Source organism: Lepidochelys olivacea (assembly GCF_965140295.1).
Source record: "Lepidochelys olivacea isolate rLepOli2 genome assembly, chromosome: 20".
Classification (NCBI taxonomy): Eukaryota; Metazoa; Chordata; order Testudines; family Cheloniidae; genus Lepidochelys; species Lepidochelys olivacea.
This window is the reverse complement of record NC_140430.1, coordinates 17517795-17538142: the sequence shown is the minus strand read 5'-3', so window position 1 is coordinate 17538142 and position 20348 is coordinate 17517795. Positions and strand designations below refer to the sequence as shown.

The following is a 20348-nucleotide window of genomic DNA, read 5'->3' as shown; positions in this document are numbered from 1 at the left end:
ACCCCCCCCGACACCCAGAGCACAGCTCCTCCTTCACCACTCACCCCCATGCCCGGAGTGTGGCTCTCCCTCTCCCATCCTGCCCCACTCACCCCCTCTGACCCCCGGAGTGCATCTTCCCCTCCCCCGTCCTGCTCCACTCATCTCCTGGCCCCTGGAACATGGCTTCCCCTCCCGCATCCTGCCCCACTCACCCCCCACCCCGCAGCCCTAGAGCATGGCTCTTCGTGCCCTGTCCTTCCCCCCTCCCCTCCAGCCCTGGGAGCATGGCTCCCCTTCCCCATCCTGCCCCACTCCCCCCCGCCCCCACACCCAGAGCACGGCTCCCCCTTCCCCACTCACCTCCCCACCCCCAGAGCGTGGCTCTCCCTCCCCCGCCCTGCCCCACTCGCCCCCCCACCCCTGGAGTGCAGCTCCCCCTCCCCCATCCTCCCCCATTCACCCTACACCCCTGGAGCACGGCTTGAATGATGGGTTGCCAGGTGTACGGTGCAGGGGCGGAGGGCAGCAAAGTCTTTAAGTGGGTGGATCCGTTTGGAGCCGGGTCCACCCTTGCCCGAGGGCTGGGCGAGAGGAAGTCACCCACGTGCAGATGGTGAGCGCTGCTGCTCGAGGAAAGGGCCACCCACTGGGACTGCTCTGAGGGGAATCCAAGCCTCTGCACCTCGATCTCCGAAGGGTTTCAAGCTCCGGAGGTCTGAACAGAGACCAACCACTGCCCCAAGCCTGGGGCACCTAGGCTCACTACCAGGGCACAGATGTTCCCTGTAGCACCCCCTTCCTAGCGTTGGACCCTGCTGTCCAGCTGCCTGCCCCTCTGGCCACAGCGCTGACCCTTCAGACTCCCGTCCTTAAACCCAGCCTCCCCCAGAACTCCACCCAAAAGGTGCCTTGCTTCCGACCTACAGTTTAACCCTCTCAGGGACACGCCTCTGTTGAGAAGGAGTTACACACACACAGACAAACACACACACACGCTTTGTTCAGTCTATCAGCTTTATGTTCATTATATTTGATCTTGTAAAGCCCAGGAGAGCACAATTCACACAAAAAAGCAACGAGAAACAAGGTGGGCGAGGTAATATCTTTGACTGGACCAACTTCTGGGAGAAGCTTTCGTGCAACTCTGAGCTCTTCTTCAGCTCTGGGGAAGGAGGCAGAGCGAGCAAAATACAAGTTGGCACAGATTGTTAAGCAGAAGGGGTCATACGTGGTGGAGGCGGTCACAGGAAATGAAGTGGGCAATTGGGGGGTAGTGTGTTATGCATAAAGGGCTTGAGGTGGGCCGCATGGTGTGTTACAAATTGTTGTAATGAGCCATAAAACCAGTGTCCCTGGTAAGTCCATGGCTTTGGTATCTAGCAGACTCACCTTTTGAAGGCGTTGTGCCGTTTGCCTTTAAGGACAAGTATGGAAAGGTCAGATAGGGAGCAATCGCTTTGAGAAAAGCGTTCACACACGGGTGATACAGTGTTTTTGTCTTTGATCATTTTCCTGTGTGAGTTCATTGGCAAAAACGAACAATACACATATACAACAGCCTGAAAGCAGTTGCTAAATAGTATAGTCATTGCTTGCCCCAGCTTTGGCTCGTTATGAAACATATTCAAGAGACCAAACAATCAATATCAGTCAGGTTTATTGCTAAAAGCCAGTAATCATATAATAGAGGAAGAAAAGTTGAACAGTTTACCACTTTCTGGGCAGCCATATAGTACAGCACCAGGAGGGGTTATCCCATCGCTAGAGGAAATCCATCTCCCCGAGACGGGTAGCGCTAAGTAAACAGAAGAATTATTCCACCAACTGAGCTCTCCACACTGGGTGTTAGGTCAGTTTAACTACATTGCTCAGGGGGGTGGATTATTCACTCACGTTGGTGGGTCAGTCTGATTTTCTAGTGTAGATCAGCCCTTAATCTGGTGCAAGGTGGCTCTGTCCCCAAGAACGCTCCCCCCCTGGGTGTCCCTTTCTAAACTGCTGCTTCTTTCATTCTGCCTTTTGGTAACTTTCCATTACTTCCAAGCCCCCCTCACCTTGGACAAGAGCAGAAAGCACCATCTCCGAGGGAGAGGAAACTCATTGTCCCACGGTGTTTAACGTAATGTTGCATGCTGGTCCGTTCCCATTGTGTCTGGCCTGGCAGAGACATGCCGACCCTGCTACCCCCTGGGGCATCCACACACACGTAGGCATTCCATGACCCAGCCATTTCATAGTACAGTGTCATACAATCATCCAAAATTCAGAAGTGATACAGCCTGAGCCCTTACAAGGGGAAACTGAGGCATGGGGAAGGGAGTTGTCCAAGGTCCCAGGATGAAGCAGGGAATAGAACCCAGGTCTGCTGTGCTCCAGCCTGATGCCCTACCCACTAGGAAACACTGCAGAAATACCATCCCCCCTAGGGATTCGGAAAAACTCCCGGCTCCCAGAAAGAGCTGCGCGACGGGGAGCATCACCAAGAGAACACAGCTTGGGGAGACTGTCGACCTGGAGGAGGCAGGGCCTGGTCCCTCAGCCCATGGCTCAGGAAGGGCGTGGGCCGGCGGCCAAGCCAGGCTCTAGCAGAGCCAGGCCTTTTCGCAGATCCAGTAGTCGGTCATGTAGCAGTTTATGTCATTCCAGCGCCCGTCGGTCGCCATGGTGCCGCAGTCCTCATTGCTGGAGTCATTGGGCTCCCCGGTGCTCCAGAAGCTGTGAAGAAGAGCAAAGCTGCATGGAGACCACAGCGGGGAGCAAGGGGTTGGGCAGAGGGGCATGATGCCTTTCACCCCGCACACCTGAGGTTCAGAGGGGAGCCATCCACCCAGAGCCATTGATTTTCCTTTTTCTGGTCACTCAGCCCCAGCCAGTACACCCGGGACGTTGTGCGGGCCTTCACCAAGAATGCCTGCAATAGACAAGAACAGACGAAGGGGGTGAATGGGTGTGGGACAGGCCACGCGCTCTACCAACACCAGGAGCAATGGGACTCAGGAGACCCAGGTTCAAATCCCAGCTCTGCTACTGACTCCCTGCATGGCCCTGGCCAAGTCCCCTGCATCTCTCTCTATGCCTCAGTTCCCCCACCTGGACAATAGCCCTGCCCCTAAGGGTGCTAGCAAGATAAAGGCATTGAAGAGTGTGATGTGCGGGTGGGGGGGAGTGCTTAAATACCATAGATATGTCACCACCTCAAATCCAGCCGTAAGTGAGAGCTGCTCCTGGCAGGTGGGTGAAATGAGTTGGTGTGGTCTCAGTCCAGCTCTCACCCCTGAGCAACAGGAGGTCTGAAGGGGGCATGAGGCCTGAGCTCCTGGGGAGGTGGGGATGGATGCAGGGAAGAATCATGACCTGGTGTTGGGGGAACATACAGGGGTTCAGGGTGGAACCAGCGCTATAGTCATGTAGGTTTGTCTGGCTGATCTCTTTAAAACACCCCAGCAATTCCCATCCCAACAGAAATGGCAAAAACTCCATAGGGAGTCTTAGAAATATGGGGTGGAAGGGACCCTGAGAGGTCACTGAGCCCATCCCCCAGTGCTGAGACAGGACCAAGGAAACCGAGCCCATCCCTGACGGGTGTTTGTCCAGCCTGTTCTTACAAACCCTGCTCCCTGCTTATATTTTCCAGCTCTCGCAGGTTTTTGCCATGCTATTTAGGCTTTTGTTCTGGGTGCTTTTCTGGCCTGTTCAGGCCCCAATATTCCTCTGCTAGGAATATTAGCCCGGGCTGCCCTCAGAGCTTGCCCACGGTGGGCTGGTTAACATGCGGCATGTTGCGTGTGCTGGTTTGCAGAATGCCAGGCTGCCTTTGAGACCCAGGCCCGCTTGCGGTTTTTGAAAAACCTGGTGACCCTTAAAAGAGCTGTGTTTTAAGGGCCAGGCGCGGTCTCACCCACTGCCTGGTCACCTGGGTCCCACCCGCCAGGGATCCCCAGGGTAAAGCTGCTGCTGTCGCTGGTAGCTGTCCAATTCCCTGGCCTGGTCGGGGTACGCCAGGAGGGTGGCAGGCGACTTTACCTGCTCCTCTTTGGTGTTAATGATCACCAGCTGTGCCCCGGCATCCAAACAGAACTGCTTGGCCTCATGCCAGGTTTTGGTAGACTCTGAAAAGTGGTAACAGGTTCTCTGGAACCAGACCCAGCCCCATGGGCAATGGCCGCAGACAGAATCTAGAAAGCAAAACCCAGAATAACCCAATTCAGGGCCAGGCAGGGAATCTGGCAGAGCCAAGAAACGGACCCAGGAGTCCTGACTCCCGGCCCCCTGTTCTAACCCCATTCCCCTCCGGGGCCCAGGGGACCAAGTGCAGCCCCAGCCGCAGCGCCAAAGCAATAGCCACCCGGCTCTTTTTAGCATGCCAGCGCGAGGCTCCCTTCCAGCTCCAGGGTAGACATACGGAGAGAGATCCACAGGGGATGGCTGTAGACAGCAGCCTCGGTGGGCCTGGGGTTGGCTCAGAGAATCCCCCGCCCTGCAGCTCCCCCTGAGAACCACAGAGAATCCCGCAAGGGGAGATGCCACGTGCTGAGAGCTCCCTTGAGCATCTGGCCCTGCCCTGTACCTCCCTCTGATTGCAGCCCTAGTGTGGGCATGGCAGCTGGCACTGTGCTCCTCACCTACTCTTTTCTGTAATGCCGTGATCCGCTCTTGCATTTTACTGCTAAACTGCTTCACAGAGGCCAGCTCCCCAGATACCGAACGATGGACAGCGTCTGGATTGGTGGAGGAAAGGAGGTTAGCAGCCAACGCGCAGCATGGTCATCTCAGAGCTTCCTGCATGGCCTCCAACGCTGGGCCGCTTACAGACGCCGCGGGCCCTGCTCGAAGTCTCCTCTGCGATGCCTGGAACCTGGACCCCTGGCGACAGTCAGAGCAGCCTCCTGGCTGCTCTAACTCACACTCTGCCTCCTCTGGGAAGCAGGGAATACCCATGGTGCAGCACGCTCCTGATCCAAGCCCCTGATCCATGCCTTACACCAGGGGCTGGGAGCCGAGGCTCTGACGCCAGCTCCACACTAACCTGTGATTCCCCCCTGCCCAGGGCAGGGGCAATTTCCACCCCCTTCACACCAGCAGTGTGGCCCAGTGTGACACAGGATCAGTCCCTTTAGGGGACTGCAGAAAGCCAGTACCAGGCCGCTTAGGTCCTACTTAAAGACCCCAAATAGGGCTTTAGGCAGTCCTTGAGCCAGGTGCTGGCTACTGGGCAGACGAACCAGCTATGCGAGAATTCTTAACAAAACAATTTTCTGTGTCTGTTTCTTTAAAAATGGATCACTCGGGAGGGTTTTTAATTGCTTCCACCCTAATTAAACCATCAAAGCTAAACCTAAGAGTTCATCAAAAATGCTTCAGGGCAGCCACTGCTCAGCAGAACCCCACCAGAGGTGGGTGGGTACCAAACCTACAGAACTGAGCAATGTGTGAAGGAGGCAGGGTGAGCTAGTGGAAACAGCACTGGCCTGAGGCTCGGGAGATCTGAGTTTGATCCCCAGCTCTGCTAGTAACCCACTGGGTGACCTGGGGCAAGTGATTTCCTCTCCCTGTGCCTCAATTTCCCCATCTGTCAAATGGGGATAATGATACTGCCCTCCTTTGCAAAGTGCTTTGAGACCTACTGATGAACAGCACTATACAAGAGCTAGGGATTATAATATCTTCCTTGCCCTCTACTGTTTAGCTGTGTGCTGTAGACCCTATACTGCTGATGGAGATTCTCCTTAAGATCTGCCCTACCCCCAGCCTTTGTATTGGTATAACTATTTTGTTTAGGGATATGATTATTTTTTAAACTGCTCTAGGTATTCCATTACAACCCCTAGAGTGGACCCAGTTATACTGAGTCGAAGATAGCTTTTACAGGTAGAGCGTATTCCGTCCCTGTATAGGAATGGCTGTGTTGGTGTAAGTACATTTATACCAGGATAACTGGACCTCCACTCGGAGGGTTGTACTGCTTTAAATGGACCAATATAACTCGAGTAGCACACTTTTGTGTGTAGCCCAGGCTCAGCTGGAGAGGTAGGGGCTGCGCTTTCGGAGCAAGAAGCAGATTCATAGAGGGGCAGGGCAGAGGGGAAGAAACCCTCCTGGATTCCGGGGGGGCTGGATTTCACCCACAGATATTAAAGCCAGAACGGACCGTTCTGAGCATCAGGGCTGGCTCCCTGCATCGCCCAAGCCAGAGAATGTCAAAGACCCTCTCTGCATCATCCCTGCAGTGTTCTGAGAGCCCCAGCTGGGCAGGCCAGGGACAGCCGCACAGCCCTCAGTGGCTACAGACTCTCCATCCCATGGACACCGGGGTCCAGAGACGTGACTTGCTTAGGCTGGAAGAATTTTGGTCTGTGTTTGTACAGGCTGGGGCTTCTCGGAGCTACCGTAAAACACCTAATTACATACAGCATCTAGCACACTGGGGGCATGATCCATGACTGGGCTCCAAGGAGCTACCATAATACACCTAATAAAAAACTTGCCCCAGTCCACAGCCCCAGGTGGATACAAAGCCCACAACCCCGACCTCGCAGCCCCTCACTCTCGCTACTGATGAGAGGCAGAAGCGTCTGTGTCATTCTCTCACCTACTGTTTTCTGCAGTGCTGCAACCTCTGCTCGGATCTTCTCCCAATCCGCCAGGTTCTGGGACACTGCAAACACAAACGCCTTTGGGATCAGGAGAGGGGAAAGGTCGCCACCACCAGGATGATGTCCTGAGTGGCCCCTGTAACACTTGGGGATGGCGGCAGCTGTCTATCTCCATGGAGAGGAATAATTTGGTAATGGAGGGGTTCGTTGCTGACCATGGGGATTGTGATGCATGGCTAGACAGGGTGAAACACCCTGCAAAATAAATAACCCTCCAAAGACGCGTGGGGAGATCATGTCTGTGGTTTTGTGTATTTACAGGTGTCAGCAGAGTCTGAGTGAGCTCTCCCCTGACGTCTAGTGGTGAGCTGTGGAAAAAGACTTCAGGAGCTGATCTTGTTTGCTTGGACACACCCACCCTGCCTAGGTGCTCAGCATGATGGGATTGTTTCCCCCAAATGATTCCTTGTGGCTGGTGTTGGCTCCCCCAGTCTCCTCGTTATTGGGACAGGAGTAATAAAGGATTGTTATCCTTGTTGTGTGAACCAAGGGCAGCAGACCTGTACCTGGCACACCCCAATGGAGGGACTCACCCTCAACTGAATGACACTCACTAGGCAGGGGACATGGTTCCAAAGCCCAATTTGCTGGGAGGGGGGGGGGGTGTCTTGGTTGGTGTTGTGGGGTTCTGTTTAAAGAGCCTGGACATCATTTGATCCCTTTGCTCTCCATGTATAGTAAAAGAGCTAATTTAGACTCAAGGGAGAGTCCTGTTACATGCTGCAGAGCTGTAATCACTGATGCCTAGGTCTAAGTATGGGACCTCCTTTGGGACAGTGTCTCTGTTGCAAGAGACTGCCCAGTGTGCACCAGCTCTGAGGCTCTCCCACTAACAGCTGAAATCCCTGAGAGCTGTGTTAAGTAGGGGGAGAGGGCTGAAGGCACCTGAGTGGGTGGCTAGCAAGGCAGCTGGTGGAGAGGTACGGAGAGGCGTGGCAAGCAGCCAGTAGTGTGCCGTGCGGAGAGGCATAACAAGTGGCCAGCAAGCAGCCAGCAGGGACGCTGGCAGAGAGGTGTGGCTAGCAGGGAGGCTGGCGGAGAGCTGTGGTGAGTGGCCAGCAAAGAAGCTGGTGGAGAGCGTCAGAGCAGAGCCCTGCAGAGGTATGGCAATTGGCCATTGGGGCCATGAATGAGTGCCCCAGCAGTGCAGTGTGTAAGGTGCCTTCTTGCCCCACCTCTGCTCCCCCACCTTCCACACAGGGTGGGAGGTGAACTCTGAGGATGAACCTCTGAACTCTGGGGCTGCACTGGCCAAGGACAGCAACTGTGAGTGGAGTATAGAGAAGGGATGGGCATGTTAAAGGGACTTTTGTGTTGCTGGACTTAAGACCCTGAGGGGAAAAGGACAATGCCCAACTTACTTGAGGGTGGGTCTTTTGCTCGTGACTCGTGTTTATCAACCATAGTTGTGGTGTTTTCCCAAATTAATGCTGAGTTACTTCCCTCCTTTTATTAAAAGTTTTTGCTACACTCAGACTCTGTGCTCGTGAGAGGGGAAGTATTGCCTCTTAAAGGCACCCAGGGGGTGGTGTGTAATTGTCTCATGTCATTGGGTGGGGGCTCGAGCCAGTTTTGTGTTGTATAGTTGTAAAGGAGCTCCTAGATACTGAACCTGACCCTTGCTGCTGCTGGCAACACCTGGCAGAAGGGTTACACATATGAGGTAATAAAGGAGCTGTTTTATGCTGGCTTGGTCAATCTAAGTATGGAATATCCACCAGCTTTTTGGGGTTTGGCTGCCCCATTCTTTGCAGTTCACCCTAATTTAGTGACCACAGCTGGCTCCCCACTAGAACCCAGGTCACAGTGGCGTAGTCATGCTTGGATGCACATTACCACAGGTTAAGTGGGTTTTTGGATCAGAACCACACGCTTGTCAAAAATTAATTTTGATATGGGAGAGTTTAAGGGTTAAAAATCAGTTACAATGATTGACCCATGATCAAGTTCCTGACAGAAAAAAACTGGAAGAATTGTGCTTACAGAGGGGGTTGTCTTTTAAGAAAAAGGCCCTAGAGCAGGAACTGAGAAATCTGTTAATTGCCAGTGATAAGGAAGCAGACCCAGCAAAACTGCTTGCAGTGAGAAATCAGCAGCTAGAACTTGAACGAAAGCAAAAAATAGCTGATATGGAAGGAGAAGCTGCTGAAAGACAACATATGTGTTTTGAACATGAACAAACACAAGAGTATTTTTTCACGCAACGCACTGTCAACCTCTGGAACTCCTTGCCAGAGGGTGTTGTGAAGGCCAATACTATAACGGGGTTCAAAAGGGAGCTAGATAGATTCATAGATATTAAGGTCAGACGGGACCATTATGATTATCTAGACTGACCTCCTGCACAATGCAGGTCACAGAATCTCACCCACCCACTCCTGCGATAAACCTCTCACCTATGTCTGAGCTATTGAAGTCCTCAAATCGTGGTTTAAAGACTTCAAGGAGCAGAGAATCCTCATCAAGTGACCCGTGCCCCATGCTACAGAGGAAGGCAAAAAACCTCCAGGGTCTCTTCCAATCTGCCCTGGAGGAAAATTCCTTCCCAACCCCAAATATGACAGTCAGCTGAACCCTGAACATATGGGCAAGATTCACCAGCCAGATACCCAGGAAAGAATTCTCTGTAGTAACTCAGATAGATTCGTGGAAGATCAGTCCATCAATGGCTATTAGCCAGGATGGGCAGGAATGGTGTCCTCAGCCTCTGTTTGCCAGAAGCTGGGATTGGGTGACAGGGCATGGATCACTTGATGATAACCTGTCCATTCATTTCCTTTGGGGCACCTGCCATTGGCCACTGTCAGAGGAAAGGATACTGGGCTTGATGGACCTTTGGTCTGACCCAGTATGGCCATTCATATCTAAAGAATGGCATATATTCAATTGCAGCAGCTAGAAGCCAAGGAAAAAGTGGACAAACTTAAGCTCCAACTCAAGAGAATAAAGGTACAACAGGAACTGTATCATCCTGGAAAGCCAGCTCCTCTCAACAGCAAAATGGGGATAAAATCTATCCAGTTTGTAACAATGTTGCTACGTTGTTTAACTCTAAGAAGTTACCTGTTTGTAACCAAATTTACCCCAACATGGCCACCTTTTATGTAAATGCTTTTTCTGTGAGCTCAAGTGAAGGTAACCCCATAACTTGTGCAGAGAATGTAAAAGTCAATGGTAAAAGCTGCTTAGGGCAAATTACAGCTTCTAACATCACTCTTGTTAAAGCAGATCTTGTCAAAGAGGAAGATTACTTTACAAAGAAGGTAGTGAATATTGTAATCCTCTATGAGTTTACTGTAAGTGTGCCTTTAGCCAGAATCCATCTTGAATGGAATAGTGTTAAACATGAAGTTACAGCTGATGTAAGGAAGCTATTGCCTAAGGATCTTTTGATTGGGAGTGATATTAAAACTTTGTTCAATCAAGTTGATGACATAAACCGGTCACAGGAAAGAAATAGTCCTGAACCTGCGTCTACTAGGGGTAAGGATTTGCCTGTGGAGAGTTTATCCAAATGTTTGTCCGAGGAAGATGACTGTTTGTCTGTGCAAAGAAGCAGTGCATATGTGGAAAAAATTTGTGAGTATCTGTCTGGTATCTCAGAAGTGAATCTGGCATTAGATAAGGCTCAGGAAGATGTTTCTCTAGAGCAAATTAAAATTGGTGATTAGGTTAAAGCCCTAACTAAGGAAGGAAGGGGGACAGTCTTGGTGAGTGACACATTGTTGGCTACGTGGGAAAGTAAGCCTGACCCAGGTGAAAGTGATGTGCTTAAAAGCAGCTCAGTGTAATAAGACACTATTTGTGGAAAACAGCAGTTTATCTGTTAAGGGAGAGAAAGGCAAAGAGTTTAGATGAGCATAAGCAGCCTTCTGAGCTGATGGCTTTGTCTAATCAGCAGTTTGGGAAGGCAAGGTTAGTGGAACATGAGTATCCCTACACCTTACCTGTTACCAGTGTGGAGAACTGTGACAGTGAAGGAAATGTTCCTGTGTCTGTTAGGGGCAATGACTTACCCATGAAGGGAGCTACCCCAATCTCCAAGCAATTGTCCATGAACAGCCATGTGTGCTGGGACAAGGGAAATGATATCCCAAGCTGTGCGCCTGTTAAAGGGGAATGTTTCTCCAGGTCTTTTCTGTCTGTAAAGCAGACAGAAGAAGCCTTTCAACCTATGATGGTTGAAAATGTATCAATTGACCCAGAGTTGATTCTGGATACAGTTAAAGCCCAGGAAGGAAGTGGTCCTGAATTTCTGTCTGCTAGGGATGATGACATTCTAACTAGGTTGCATCCAGTTAATATCACAAATAACTCCCAAAGACCAAGCGATTCTGGTGCTTCTATTTTGCCTGTTGCTAGTGTATTGCTGGGTGAAGATATGACAGCCTTGTCTGATCAGGGTGATATCGTAGCCAGGGCACAAGGAAAGCATGAAGGTGATTTGACTATGTTACCCACTGACAGTGTGAAAACTTGTAACAAGGAAAACAATGCTTCTGATCTTGTGACTATGAAGTCTAGAAGTTTGCCTGAAAGGGGTTTTTGTGAAAATCCTCCTGATGGGACAGAGGTGATTCTGGATTTAAGTGAAGCCCAGAAAGAGTCTGTTGTTGCTCAGAAAAATTTTCCTTTAGAGCAAGTCCTAGTTTGCTGCAACTGATGGGTGTGCAAGTGATTTGACTGAGTTAACTCAGGGTGAATCACTGTATAGAGAAAGCAACAGTTTGTCTGGGAGACTTGTTCCAGTTCCTAACTGCCAGAGTCTTTCTGAGGTGTATAGATCCACTGACTTTGCTTTAAAAAGACCCAGTGTGGATAGCTTTGAAAAGTTTTCAAACGAAATACAAATTGTTAGCAAATTTAAACAGCCCTAAAAGCTTAACCAGCTTGTTGGGGAGACAATGTTGTTGGAACATGAATGTCTCTATGTTGATTCTTTAAGTAAGCAGTCTGTGACTCAGGTACTGAGGAAAGATCGGGATACTGGTTACTGGGTTACAAGAATGCAGGAGAGAGCAGGCAAACTCTCATCTCTAGATATTTTGGATATGACTTGTAGTCTCTTAGTGGACTTGACATCTGATTCCATGTGGAAGCAGAGGTTGGTAATGGAAGGACAAAAGAACCTTGAGTCTAACATGCTAGTGAAAATGGATGGAATTTCTTTAAGACATAGTCCAGCCGTGGAATTGGTAAAGGTTGAGAATCTGAAAACTAGTAAACAGGTGAGTGTCTGTGTTGATGCAAATTACCTGACTGACTGGAGGGAGAAAGACTTGCCTGTAGCTGTTAGCAAAAAGGACATACCCAGCCGGCCAATGAATGTTAAGCAAAAGACCTCAGATTTTGACCCTCTGGAACAGGGAGAAAGGGGAAAAGTTTATCATGCAAATAAAGCCACAGGTTAACCCTTAAATACCAAAACCCCAAGGAAGTGGTTAAACTGAAAGCCTATGTTAAGGAAGACCCTGAGGTCAAGAAAAAGCTACAAAGGTTCAAAAGGGATATTGAACAAGCTGACCTAAAGAATGATTTGTCTGAACCAAAGACTTGGCATGACAAAAATGATTGTAAATGTACACTTGTGATAGAACTGATGATGATTGCAACTAACTTGTTGCTGATACCAAGAACTGTAAAAATGTACAAAGTGCATGGTCTTTTGGAAAAGCCCGTGATCATTTTAAGAGTGGTACATAATAGAAACCCTTATGATTATGTGGTTGGTTCAACAAAAAAACACTTTGTGTTAAAAAGCCTAATAATGTTGAGGCTTCACAGCTAATGCATAGATATATTTCTAAAACTTTCCACAGCAGAAAAACCAGTACAAGCTTGAACTGCTGTGCATGAGGGGAAACTGACTTACAACAGCTCCCAGCCTTCATGGCTGAATACCAGAGTAAGTGCTCTCCGAAGAACATTAATGGCTATGTTAAGTTAACACATAGACCAAGCCCTGGAATCACTGAAGTGTTTCACAAAGTATGGACTAAGTTTTTGGCTGGAGCCAAAGCATGCCTCAATAATTTGGCCTTACAAATAATTCAGTGTAAACACAGCTCATATCAATGTGGGGAGATCCTTAAGGTGTATCCAGGACCTCTCATTTCACCCTTCCACACCAGTCTCACGTTCGGGGTGTGACACATGGCTAGAAAGGGTTAAAAATCCTGCAAAATAAATAGCCCCAAAAAGGCATGTGGGGACATAATGTCTGTGGTTTTGTGTATTTACATATGTATGAGTAGGGAGGACAGTGTAATTAACAGTCCCTGTCTGTGCTGTATTCTGATAATTCAGAAGTCAAAAGAACATCTTATCATGTAAATGAATTGTAAACAGGGGATATCTCAGTATTCATCTCTCTTTGAAATGTACTGTGAAACGGGGAGGAACAAGCAAAAGGCCTTATGTTAATTCGTATAGCTAAGTATCAGTGATGGACCTCCTTCAAAGCCATCCTAATTACCTTTTGTTCCCCAAGGAAATCCCAACTTGTCAAAGAGGACATGAAATTGTATAAAAGAGCCTTGGGTCCTGATTCTGTCATCTCAGATCTGCTTAGACTTCATCAGGGGAAGTCTGAGTCACAAGACTGAGGTCCCAGTTATGCTGGTACACCCTGAATATGAGATTCGGACATTGGACTATCACCTATGAACTATTTCCGAAAGAACTCTTTGCCACTACAAAGCTCACCGTCTCTGCTGTGAATCTGCACCTCAATGGATTGAACTCATGTCTGTCTGTATATTGATCGTTTAACCAGACTCTCTCTCTTTTGTGTTTTAATACATTTTAGTTAATAAGAATTGGCTGAAGCGTGTGTTTGGGTAAGATCGGAAACATGCGTTCACTTGGGTGGTGACGTGTCCGACCCTTCGGGATAGGGAGAACCTTTTCTTTTATATGAGGAAACAAGATTTACAGAAATTTTCATCATATTTGATGTGGGTATTTGGATGGAGGCCGAGGCTGGATCATTTTAAGGGAACTGTGTTGTTTGGACTTCTGAGTAACCAGTGAGGTAATAAAGAAGCTGTTTTATGCTGGCTTGGTCAATCTAAGTTTTGGAATATCCACCAGCTTTTGGGGGTTTGGCTGCCCCATTTTTTGCAGTTCACCCTAATTGAGTGACCACAGCTGGCTTCCCATTAGGACCCCGGTCACAGGGATACAAACTGAGTCTGACCTCTCTGAGTAGCAGGAGTTATGTAGAGGTTTGTGATCAAATGATGCCTTTGGAGGGAAGGTTATTGCTGGCTGATGGGTGGTGCATAAGAGAGTCACGCATTCAGGTCTATGATGTTGAGAATTAGGATACGGAACCATTTACTATGGCTGATAACACTAGTAGCAGCTAGAGCTGGTTACAAGTTTTCATTTGATTGTGTTAATGAAAATTAGCCTTAAAAAGTAGAAAACTTGGGAAAACACTGACATTTTCATGATGTTTTCTAATTTCTTAACTGAAAATGTGTTTTCGGTGCTTGGCTACTTGAGGTCTGGTGTGAACATGCCCATGTGCCCCGCTCCACTCCATGGTGTCTCTTTCTCACCTACCCCCGCCTGACTGGCCACATTAGCTCCCCAGTGGCATTTCTTGAAAATCAAAACTTTTTGGCTTTGGAAAGTTTCCAAAAAACTCTCTGAGAGACAAACACCTTGATGGGAAAACTACTAACATGGAAACAAAAAAACCCACCAGTTTGTGTCTTTTTGAGAATTTCAAAACTCAGGCTGCTAAACAATTCACTGTAATAAAATGACCAGCTCCAGCGACCCCACCCAGCCAGCGTCTATGCTGAGCCAGAGACAAGCATGCTGGGCTAGCCTGGGATTGGGAGCTTTTACTTACCATTAGCTGCCCTCTGGAAAAGGTGGAAATTCAGCTCCTCTGACTCCTGCTGCACCTCTGGGCCTGGGAGATGAACAAAGAGCAAACAGCAGAGCTGTGATCTCCCAGGGCATCCTTTACACTAGAAACTGCTCCAGGCCCCAGTGGCTGGGTTTCTTCCCCTGCTAGGGGAATCAGTTTGATGGGGAGGAAGGGGAGTCGCTTAGTGCTGTCAGTGATAGATTTTCCAATGCCAGGTGTTCAAAAAGTTATGAATCACGGCCCCCCCCCACCCAAAAAAAAAAACAACATTAATCCTTTTAAAATAATTTTGGGGATTCTTCTTGTTTGCCCTCTGGTCTCTTGAGCTATTAGTAATTGTGTGTACAAAGGCAGTGTGTAGGGACCAGCCAAGATCGGCGCCCTGTTGGACCAAGCACTGCACAAGCTCAGAGTAGACAGTCCCTGCCCTGAAGAGCTTACGATCTACATAGCCAAGAGAGACGCAGAGTAGGAGGAAAGGGTCTAACACACAAGACCCCTTGGGGATTGTGTTCTCCAGCTATTCCTTTCCCATGAGGGCTAAGCATTTACTGGTTTGTTTGGAAATTAGCTAAGAGTCTCCCATCATCCCAGGACTCCGGGAGCTGGGGCTTTAAGGGAAAATGCCAAATATAGTGAGGGTTGGCAGCACTATTAACACCAACCCCTTACTCTTAGGTGGTGATTCCTCATGTTTATAGACCAGGTGCTGAGTGGAGTAAATCCAGAGTTACTCCCTTGCCGATACAGCTCCTTCTGCTGCACTTTGCTCTTCTGCAGCTTAGCCTGGGTGCTGATCCTTTAGGGTCCAGCCCTGCTGAGTGCTTCCCTTGCAGGTTTGGGCTCTTCGGTTTGGAGCAAGGACCCACCCTGCCTTCTGGGCCGGATTCAGCGGAGTGATGCTGGATTTCCATCGGGGCCAGTGAGAGCAGAATCGCAGCGTAACACTTTTCAGGTACGAATTCTGGCTCCAGGGGAAGAGCGTCCGCTACTGAGATGCAGAGTTGCTCGAGATTTGCCCCCCACCCCCTTCAGATCTGGTGACGCTCGAGTCCGGGTGGCCTTGCCTGTGGACAGAGCTTGCTGGAAAATGCCAGACTTGTCCCCCAGACATTTTTTACACACACACACAAAACTTTAATTTTTGACTAAAATTCATGGAAAATTGATTTTTTTAAGACCTTTTTTCTTCCTATGGTGGAAATCCAAATACTGAAAAACTTTGATTTGGAAATTCTGCCCCGGCACCTCATGGGAGTTGTAGTTTGGATGCCTCATGCCCTCTTCCCCAGTAGGAACTCGTCTCCCCACCCAGACTTCATCTCCCATGATGCACCACCACCAGGCCCCATGATGCACTGCCTGTCCTCTCCAAGAGGGGAGACCGTCGCACACCATGTGAGATTTTAACGGTCCAATCAGGGAGCCATCCCTCTCTCCCATGATGCACTGCAGTCTCCCCTCTTGGAAAGTGGAGGTGGTGCATCATGGGAATCCCTGGCAGGGGTGCATTCTGGGAGGTGTAGTCCAGTTGAGGAGACCAGCCCAGAGAGGAGAATGGGGACACGTGGTAGCTGAACTCAGCTCCTTTGAGGCACCATGGCAGCATTTCTGAATGAAAATATTTCTTCTTTCCAGTGCTTGGTTTTTCTCTGAAAAAGGCAAAAAATTTCTGTGGAAACCGACCCCTTTTTGCGAAATTTAGTGGAATCAAAACCTCAATTTTCTGCCCCAAAGTCTCACTGGGAAATTCCTGAGCAGTCCCGTCCCTGTGAGGAATCATTCCTGGCACGGAGAGCCCAGCCTGCATGACCCCACTTGCAGCTGTCCTGACACACCCGGGACCGTACCACACTCACGTTTCATGAGGGCCAGGATGAGGAACACGCTGCACATGAGGAAGCAAACCCCCAGCAGGACGTAGGTGATCAGCAGAGACCTTCCAGGGCAGCCTCTCCGTGAGGCAGGCTTAGGGAGGGGAAGATCTATGGGAAACAGCAGCACTTAGCTCTCTGAGGGGCGAGGGTATCAGGACAGGGGGGAAGCAGGGAGGGCTGGGTAGGACAGGTTATAGCGAAGGACTCTCCCTTCAGTGGGTGACTGGGAAATGTCAGCAGGAGGTACTTGCTGGTACAAATGGGTTTATGGAAAGGAGGAAAGGTTTATGGGGCATCCCACCAGATAGCTGGGTAACTCTACAGAGAGCACCTCCATTTGGCAAGAGCCAAGAAGCCAGACCCCCAGCTCCCTCTTCCCAGCTGTGTCCATACAGGGATCGCTTGTCCCAGCACTTCAGTGCAGCCACCTCTGGGGCGGCGTGCTGCAGCCATTGGAGAGTTGTGTAGCACAGGGCCTGGCTGGATGGACAGTTCCCTGGGCGGTTGACAGGGCAGGGGGAATCCAGGGAGAGGGAATGGAATTCCCCCGCAATGGGCAGGACGCGGGGGTGAGCACCCCGACTCTCCCCAAAAGCTGCCCCAGGAGCTTTGCTAATTGGCTGTGTTCGGGCGTAATCGTCTGATTGTATGCCTTGCCTAAAAGAGATCACAGCGCCCCCTATGGCACTGGGGCCAGCACTGACTGCGAGGAGAGAGCCCCCTAGCGCTGCACTGTGGCACTGGGGGGGTCAGCATTGACAGTGAGGAGAGCGTGCCCCCTACTGAGCCCTCTGGCCCACTCCCAGCACCATAGTGCCCCCTAGGGCCGCACTGGGGTCAGCACTGACGGGGAGGGAAGAGAGCCCCCAACAGAGCCCCCACCCTGCAGCACAGCACCCCCTAGTGCCCCCCTGCCCTGGCAGACTCTACTCACCTCCTCCCGGGGGCTGGAAGGCAGCTGCCACGGCTGCAGACGACAGGTCCAGCCCTGGGCATGGGGGACAAAGAGCGTTAAATCTGCCAGCTCTGCTGGCAAAGGCCATGAAATCGTACCCTCCTTCCTGGGCTGCAGAGGGGGCCGTGCACACAGCCCCTACCTTGCTGGGCTTCACCCTCCCCACGCATCATGGCTTGCTGCTCTGGGACAGTCTGTGCCCCACTCTGGGGTGCTCCTGCTGGGACCCCCCCATCTCCCCACCAACCAGCACTCAGCTTCCCAGCCACCCAGGAAGCAACCGGGCCCCAAGGGATGGACCAGCCGGGATTGATAGCCCCGGGGAACAGACTGGAGGGACGGATTCTGCCCTGGGCCGGGATGTGGGTGCAGGGGGTGTTCTGCCTCAAGCCGAGCAGAGCTCCGAGTCCTCACCGAGCTTGGAAGGCCTAAGGGCCGGGTCCCCCGAGATCACTGAAATGGCCAGGTCTGAAAGGAAACAGGAGGGATTATACCGTGCGAGCTCCCAGTGCCGGGATGGGGGTTTGCATGGGCGAGGGGCAGCCCTGAACTCGGGCAGGGGATGTTCCTTCCAGTGCCGTAGTGAGCAAGGGGGTGCCAGGGAGGTAAAGCCTGCGATGCCCTGGAAATGGGGGGGGAATGGGACACACACTGCACAGCCGGGACATGTCAAAGCAGCTCGGGTATGTGGCGCTGCCCCCTGCTGGCTGGGACATGTCACGGCTGCGTTAGGCCAGCAGTCGTGAGAACAGAAGGTCGCGAGTTCTGTCCCCCGATGCTGCCTGTACATGACGAGCCCTCAGCTGCATGGACCTGCTGCTGGATGGCAGGGGCTGCTCTGTACCCAGGCCTCACTTGCTCCCCAGCAAAAAACTGGAACGTTTCTCACCGGTTTTGGGGGGTCTGCCTGGTGTCGCTGCCGGACCTGGAGAGGAGAGAGAAGGGTGAGTCTGGCCGGTGGCTTGGGGCGCCTAACAGAGACGGGTGCCTGAGTCTGTGCATCAGGGACCCGGGCAGTGCCCAGGGGTCAGGAACTGACCACAGGCCCGGCCTTCCCCTCCGTGTACCCAGCCTGCTCGTTCTGTGCTACCACCTCCCACTGTGGGCTTGCCCAGCTGTTCCCAGCCGGGCCGGTTTGCCAGCAGCCAAGCCAGGCCCAGACTCACCGGCTCCCACGGACCCAAAGGTGGCTCGGGGCTGGATGCTGAGTTCTGCGCTGACAACCCCTCCCCAGCCTCTGAGCAGTGGGGCAAGAGCGATCCCTGCGGAGGGGGGCAGCTGGGGCTCCCTGGTACCTGCTCCTCCTTTGTCCTTCTGGTTCAGCGCGGCCGCCTTCGCCTTCTTCCCGCGCGGCAGGGGCGGGGGCTTGGGACAGTTCTCCAGGGACACATTCTCATAGTCATCGTCATTGTCGGACTCAGCGGCCACACCTGGAGATTACAGAGCCACTCAGTCTCACCAGGACAGGCTGGGCCAGCATGGGGGGAATGGGAGATCTCCACGGGAGGGAGCTAGCCATGGGAAGAGAGGCTGGCTGGTCACATACCCTCCCTTGGGTGGGAAGGAAGAGGGAGGGTGGGGGCTCTTTTTGGGCAGCAGACGAGCTGGCTCAGCTGGAGGAGGGGGCTGCTTCACCCAGGGTGGGAGCGTGCTCACACACACTGATACAGTCCCTTGACTCTCCCTTTCATCCCAAGGCACTTCATGGGCTCTGGGTGTATTTCTATTGATCTATCACCTCACCCATGCCTGAGATGCAGCCACCTCTGGGGTGGGACACAGGGCTGTTTATACAAGGCTCTCGCACCCAGCGCTGAGATGATGCTGCCTCTGGGGTGTGGCATAGAGGCTGTTTATACAGGGATCCTTCAGCCTGAGATGCAGCCGTCTCTGGGGTGGGGTGTAGGGCTGTTTACACATGCAAATCCTTCATCCAGCATTGAGATGCAACCACTTCTGGGGTAGGACTCAGGGGCTGTTTATACAGGGATTCTTCACCCAGCACTGAGATGCAGTCATCTCTGGGGTGGGGGCACTGAGGGCTATTTAACAACTATACAGGGTGGGAACAACGAATCCAGTTCTCAGTTGAAACCACAATGGGGCTTTGGGGGGACAGCTGGAATTGCCTAGGCTGGAATTTGGCCAGGACACAATGGGTAACACCCAGACTTTTATGGAAGGGGCCAGAGGATCTTTAACAACCACACATGGCAAGACGTTGGGTGTACAACTTGTGTGAAAGGCAGCCCTGCACCCTCTAGCACCACGCTGGGGCATTGGGGTCAGCCCTGCCGGGGTGGGAGAGCACCCACCCTGTGACACAGCATCGCCTAGCACCATGCCAGGACATGAGGGTAGCACAGACTAGCAGGGGAGAGAGCCCCGACTAATTTCCCCACTATGCTCCCTGCAGCAGCCTGGGTTTTCCTCTGAGACCTCCCATCCGAGTACCTAGCAAGTGAGATCTGCCAACCTAACAGCCCCCGGAAGGTCTGGTAGCCAGGCCCCCACTCAGATTACTTGGCCATTTACCTCTGCGCACCGCTGGCTTTTTGCCCTTTGACTGCGAATGACCCATCCAGTTTCCGTAGTCACTTATGTGAGCCATGCCGATCCCCGACCGACGGACTCGAAGGACGTCTGTGGGGACCAGCAACAGCCTGGCTCTGCCAGGAGCTCTGTGATTTTCACATGCATGTAACTTCCTTCCTTCCCCAGCCCTACCATGGGTCACTGCCCACATTACCATACGTACCACACCCTGCTCCCAGCTGTGGGTTCAGTTAGCAGAAGAGGAACCCAGCCCATAGCCTTGCCCTTTAGATGCCAGAAAACAGAGTGACTGAAGGTGAGTCCCGTTCTGCAGTGCTTGGGCTGCAGGGATTTCTTATACAGCAGCCGTTGTCCTCTTTTTCATCTTCTACCAAGTGGGATCCAGTCAAGGGCTCGTCTAAGAATACATTTCTTTGGCATCCATGCAACAGGCCCAAACC

General features: G+C 51.4%; 1 protein-coding gene across 1 annotated transcript; it reads right to left on the bottom strand.

The window, feature by feature from the left end:
- Nucleotides 1–1720: 1720 nt before the first annotated feature.
- Nucleotides 1721–20025, bottom strand: LOC311510311 (C-type lectin domain family 4 member G-like). Its single transcript, XM_084609882.1, has 12 exons — nucleotides 19888–20025; nucleotides 18648–18782; nucleotides 18242–18277; nucleotides 17767–17820; nucleotides 17332–17385; nucleotides 16380–16505; nucleotides 14500–14562; nucleotides 6572–6637; nucleotides 4605–4700; nucleotides 4006–4157; nucleotides 2784–2893; nucleotides 1721–2697 (listed from the first exon to the last, which is right to left on the bottom strand). The coding sequence occupies exons 1-12, from the start codon at nucleotides 19961–19963 to the stop codon at nucleotides 2565–2567; spliced, it is 1101 nt and encodes a 366-aa protein (XP_084466008.1). The 5' UTR covers nucleotides 19964–20025; the 3' UTR covers nucleotides 1721–2564.
- Nucleotides 20026–20348: the final 323 nt, after the last annotated feature.

Excerpts from the sequence above, each read along its gene's own strand:
- LOC311510311 (XM_084609882.1), bottom strand. The coding sequence starts at position 19,963 with ATGGCTCACATAAGTGACTACGGAAACTGGATGGGTCATTCGCAGTCA. Across the intron at positions 2,894-4,005 it reads TTAACACCAAAGAGGAGCAG|GCATTCTTGGTGAAGGCCCG; the intron begins GTAAAGTCGCCT and ends TGTCTATTGCAG. Across the intron at positions 2,698-2,783 it reads GGCTCCCCTCTGAACCTCAG|CTTCTGGAGCACCGGGGAGC; the intron begins GTGTGCGGGGTG and ends TCTTCTTCACAG.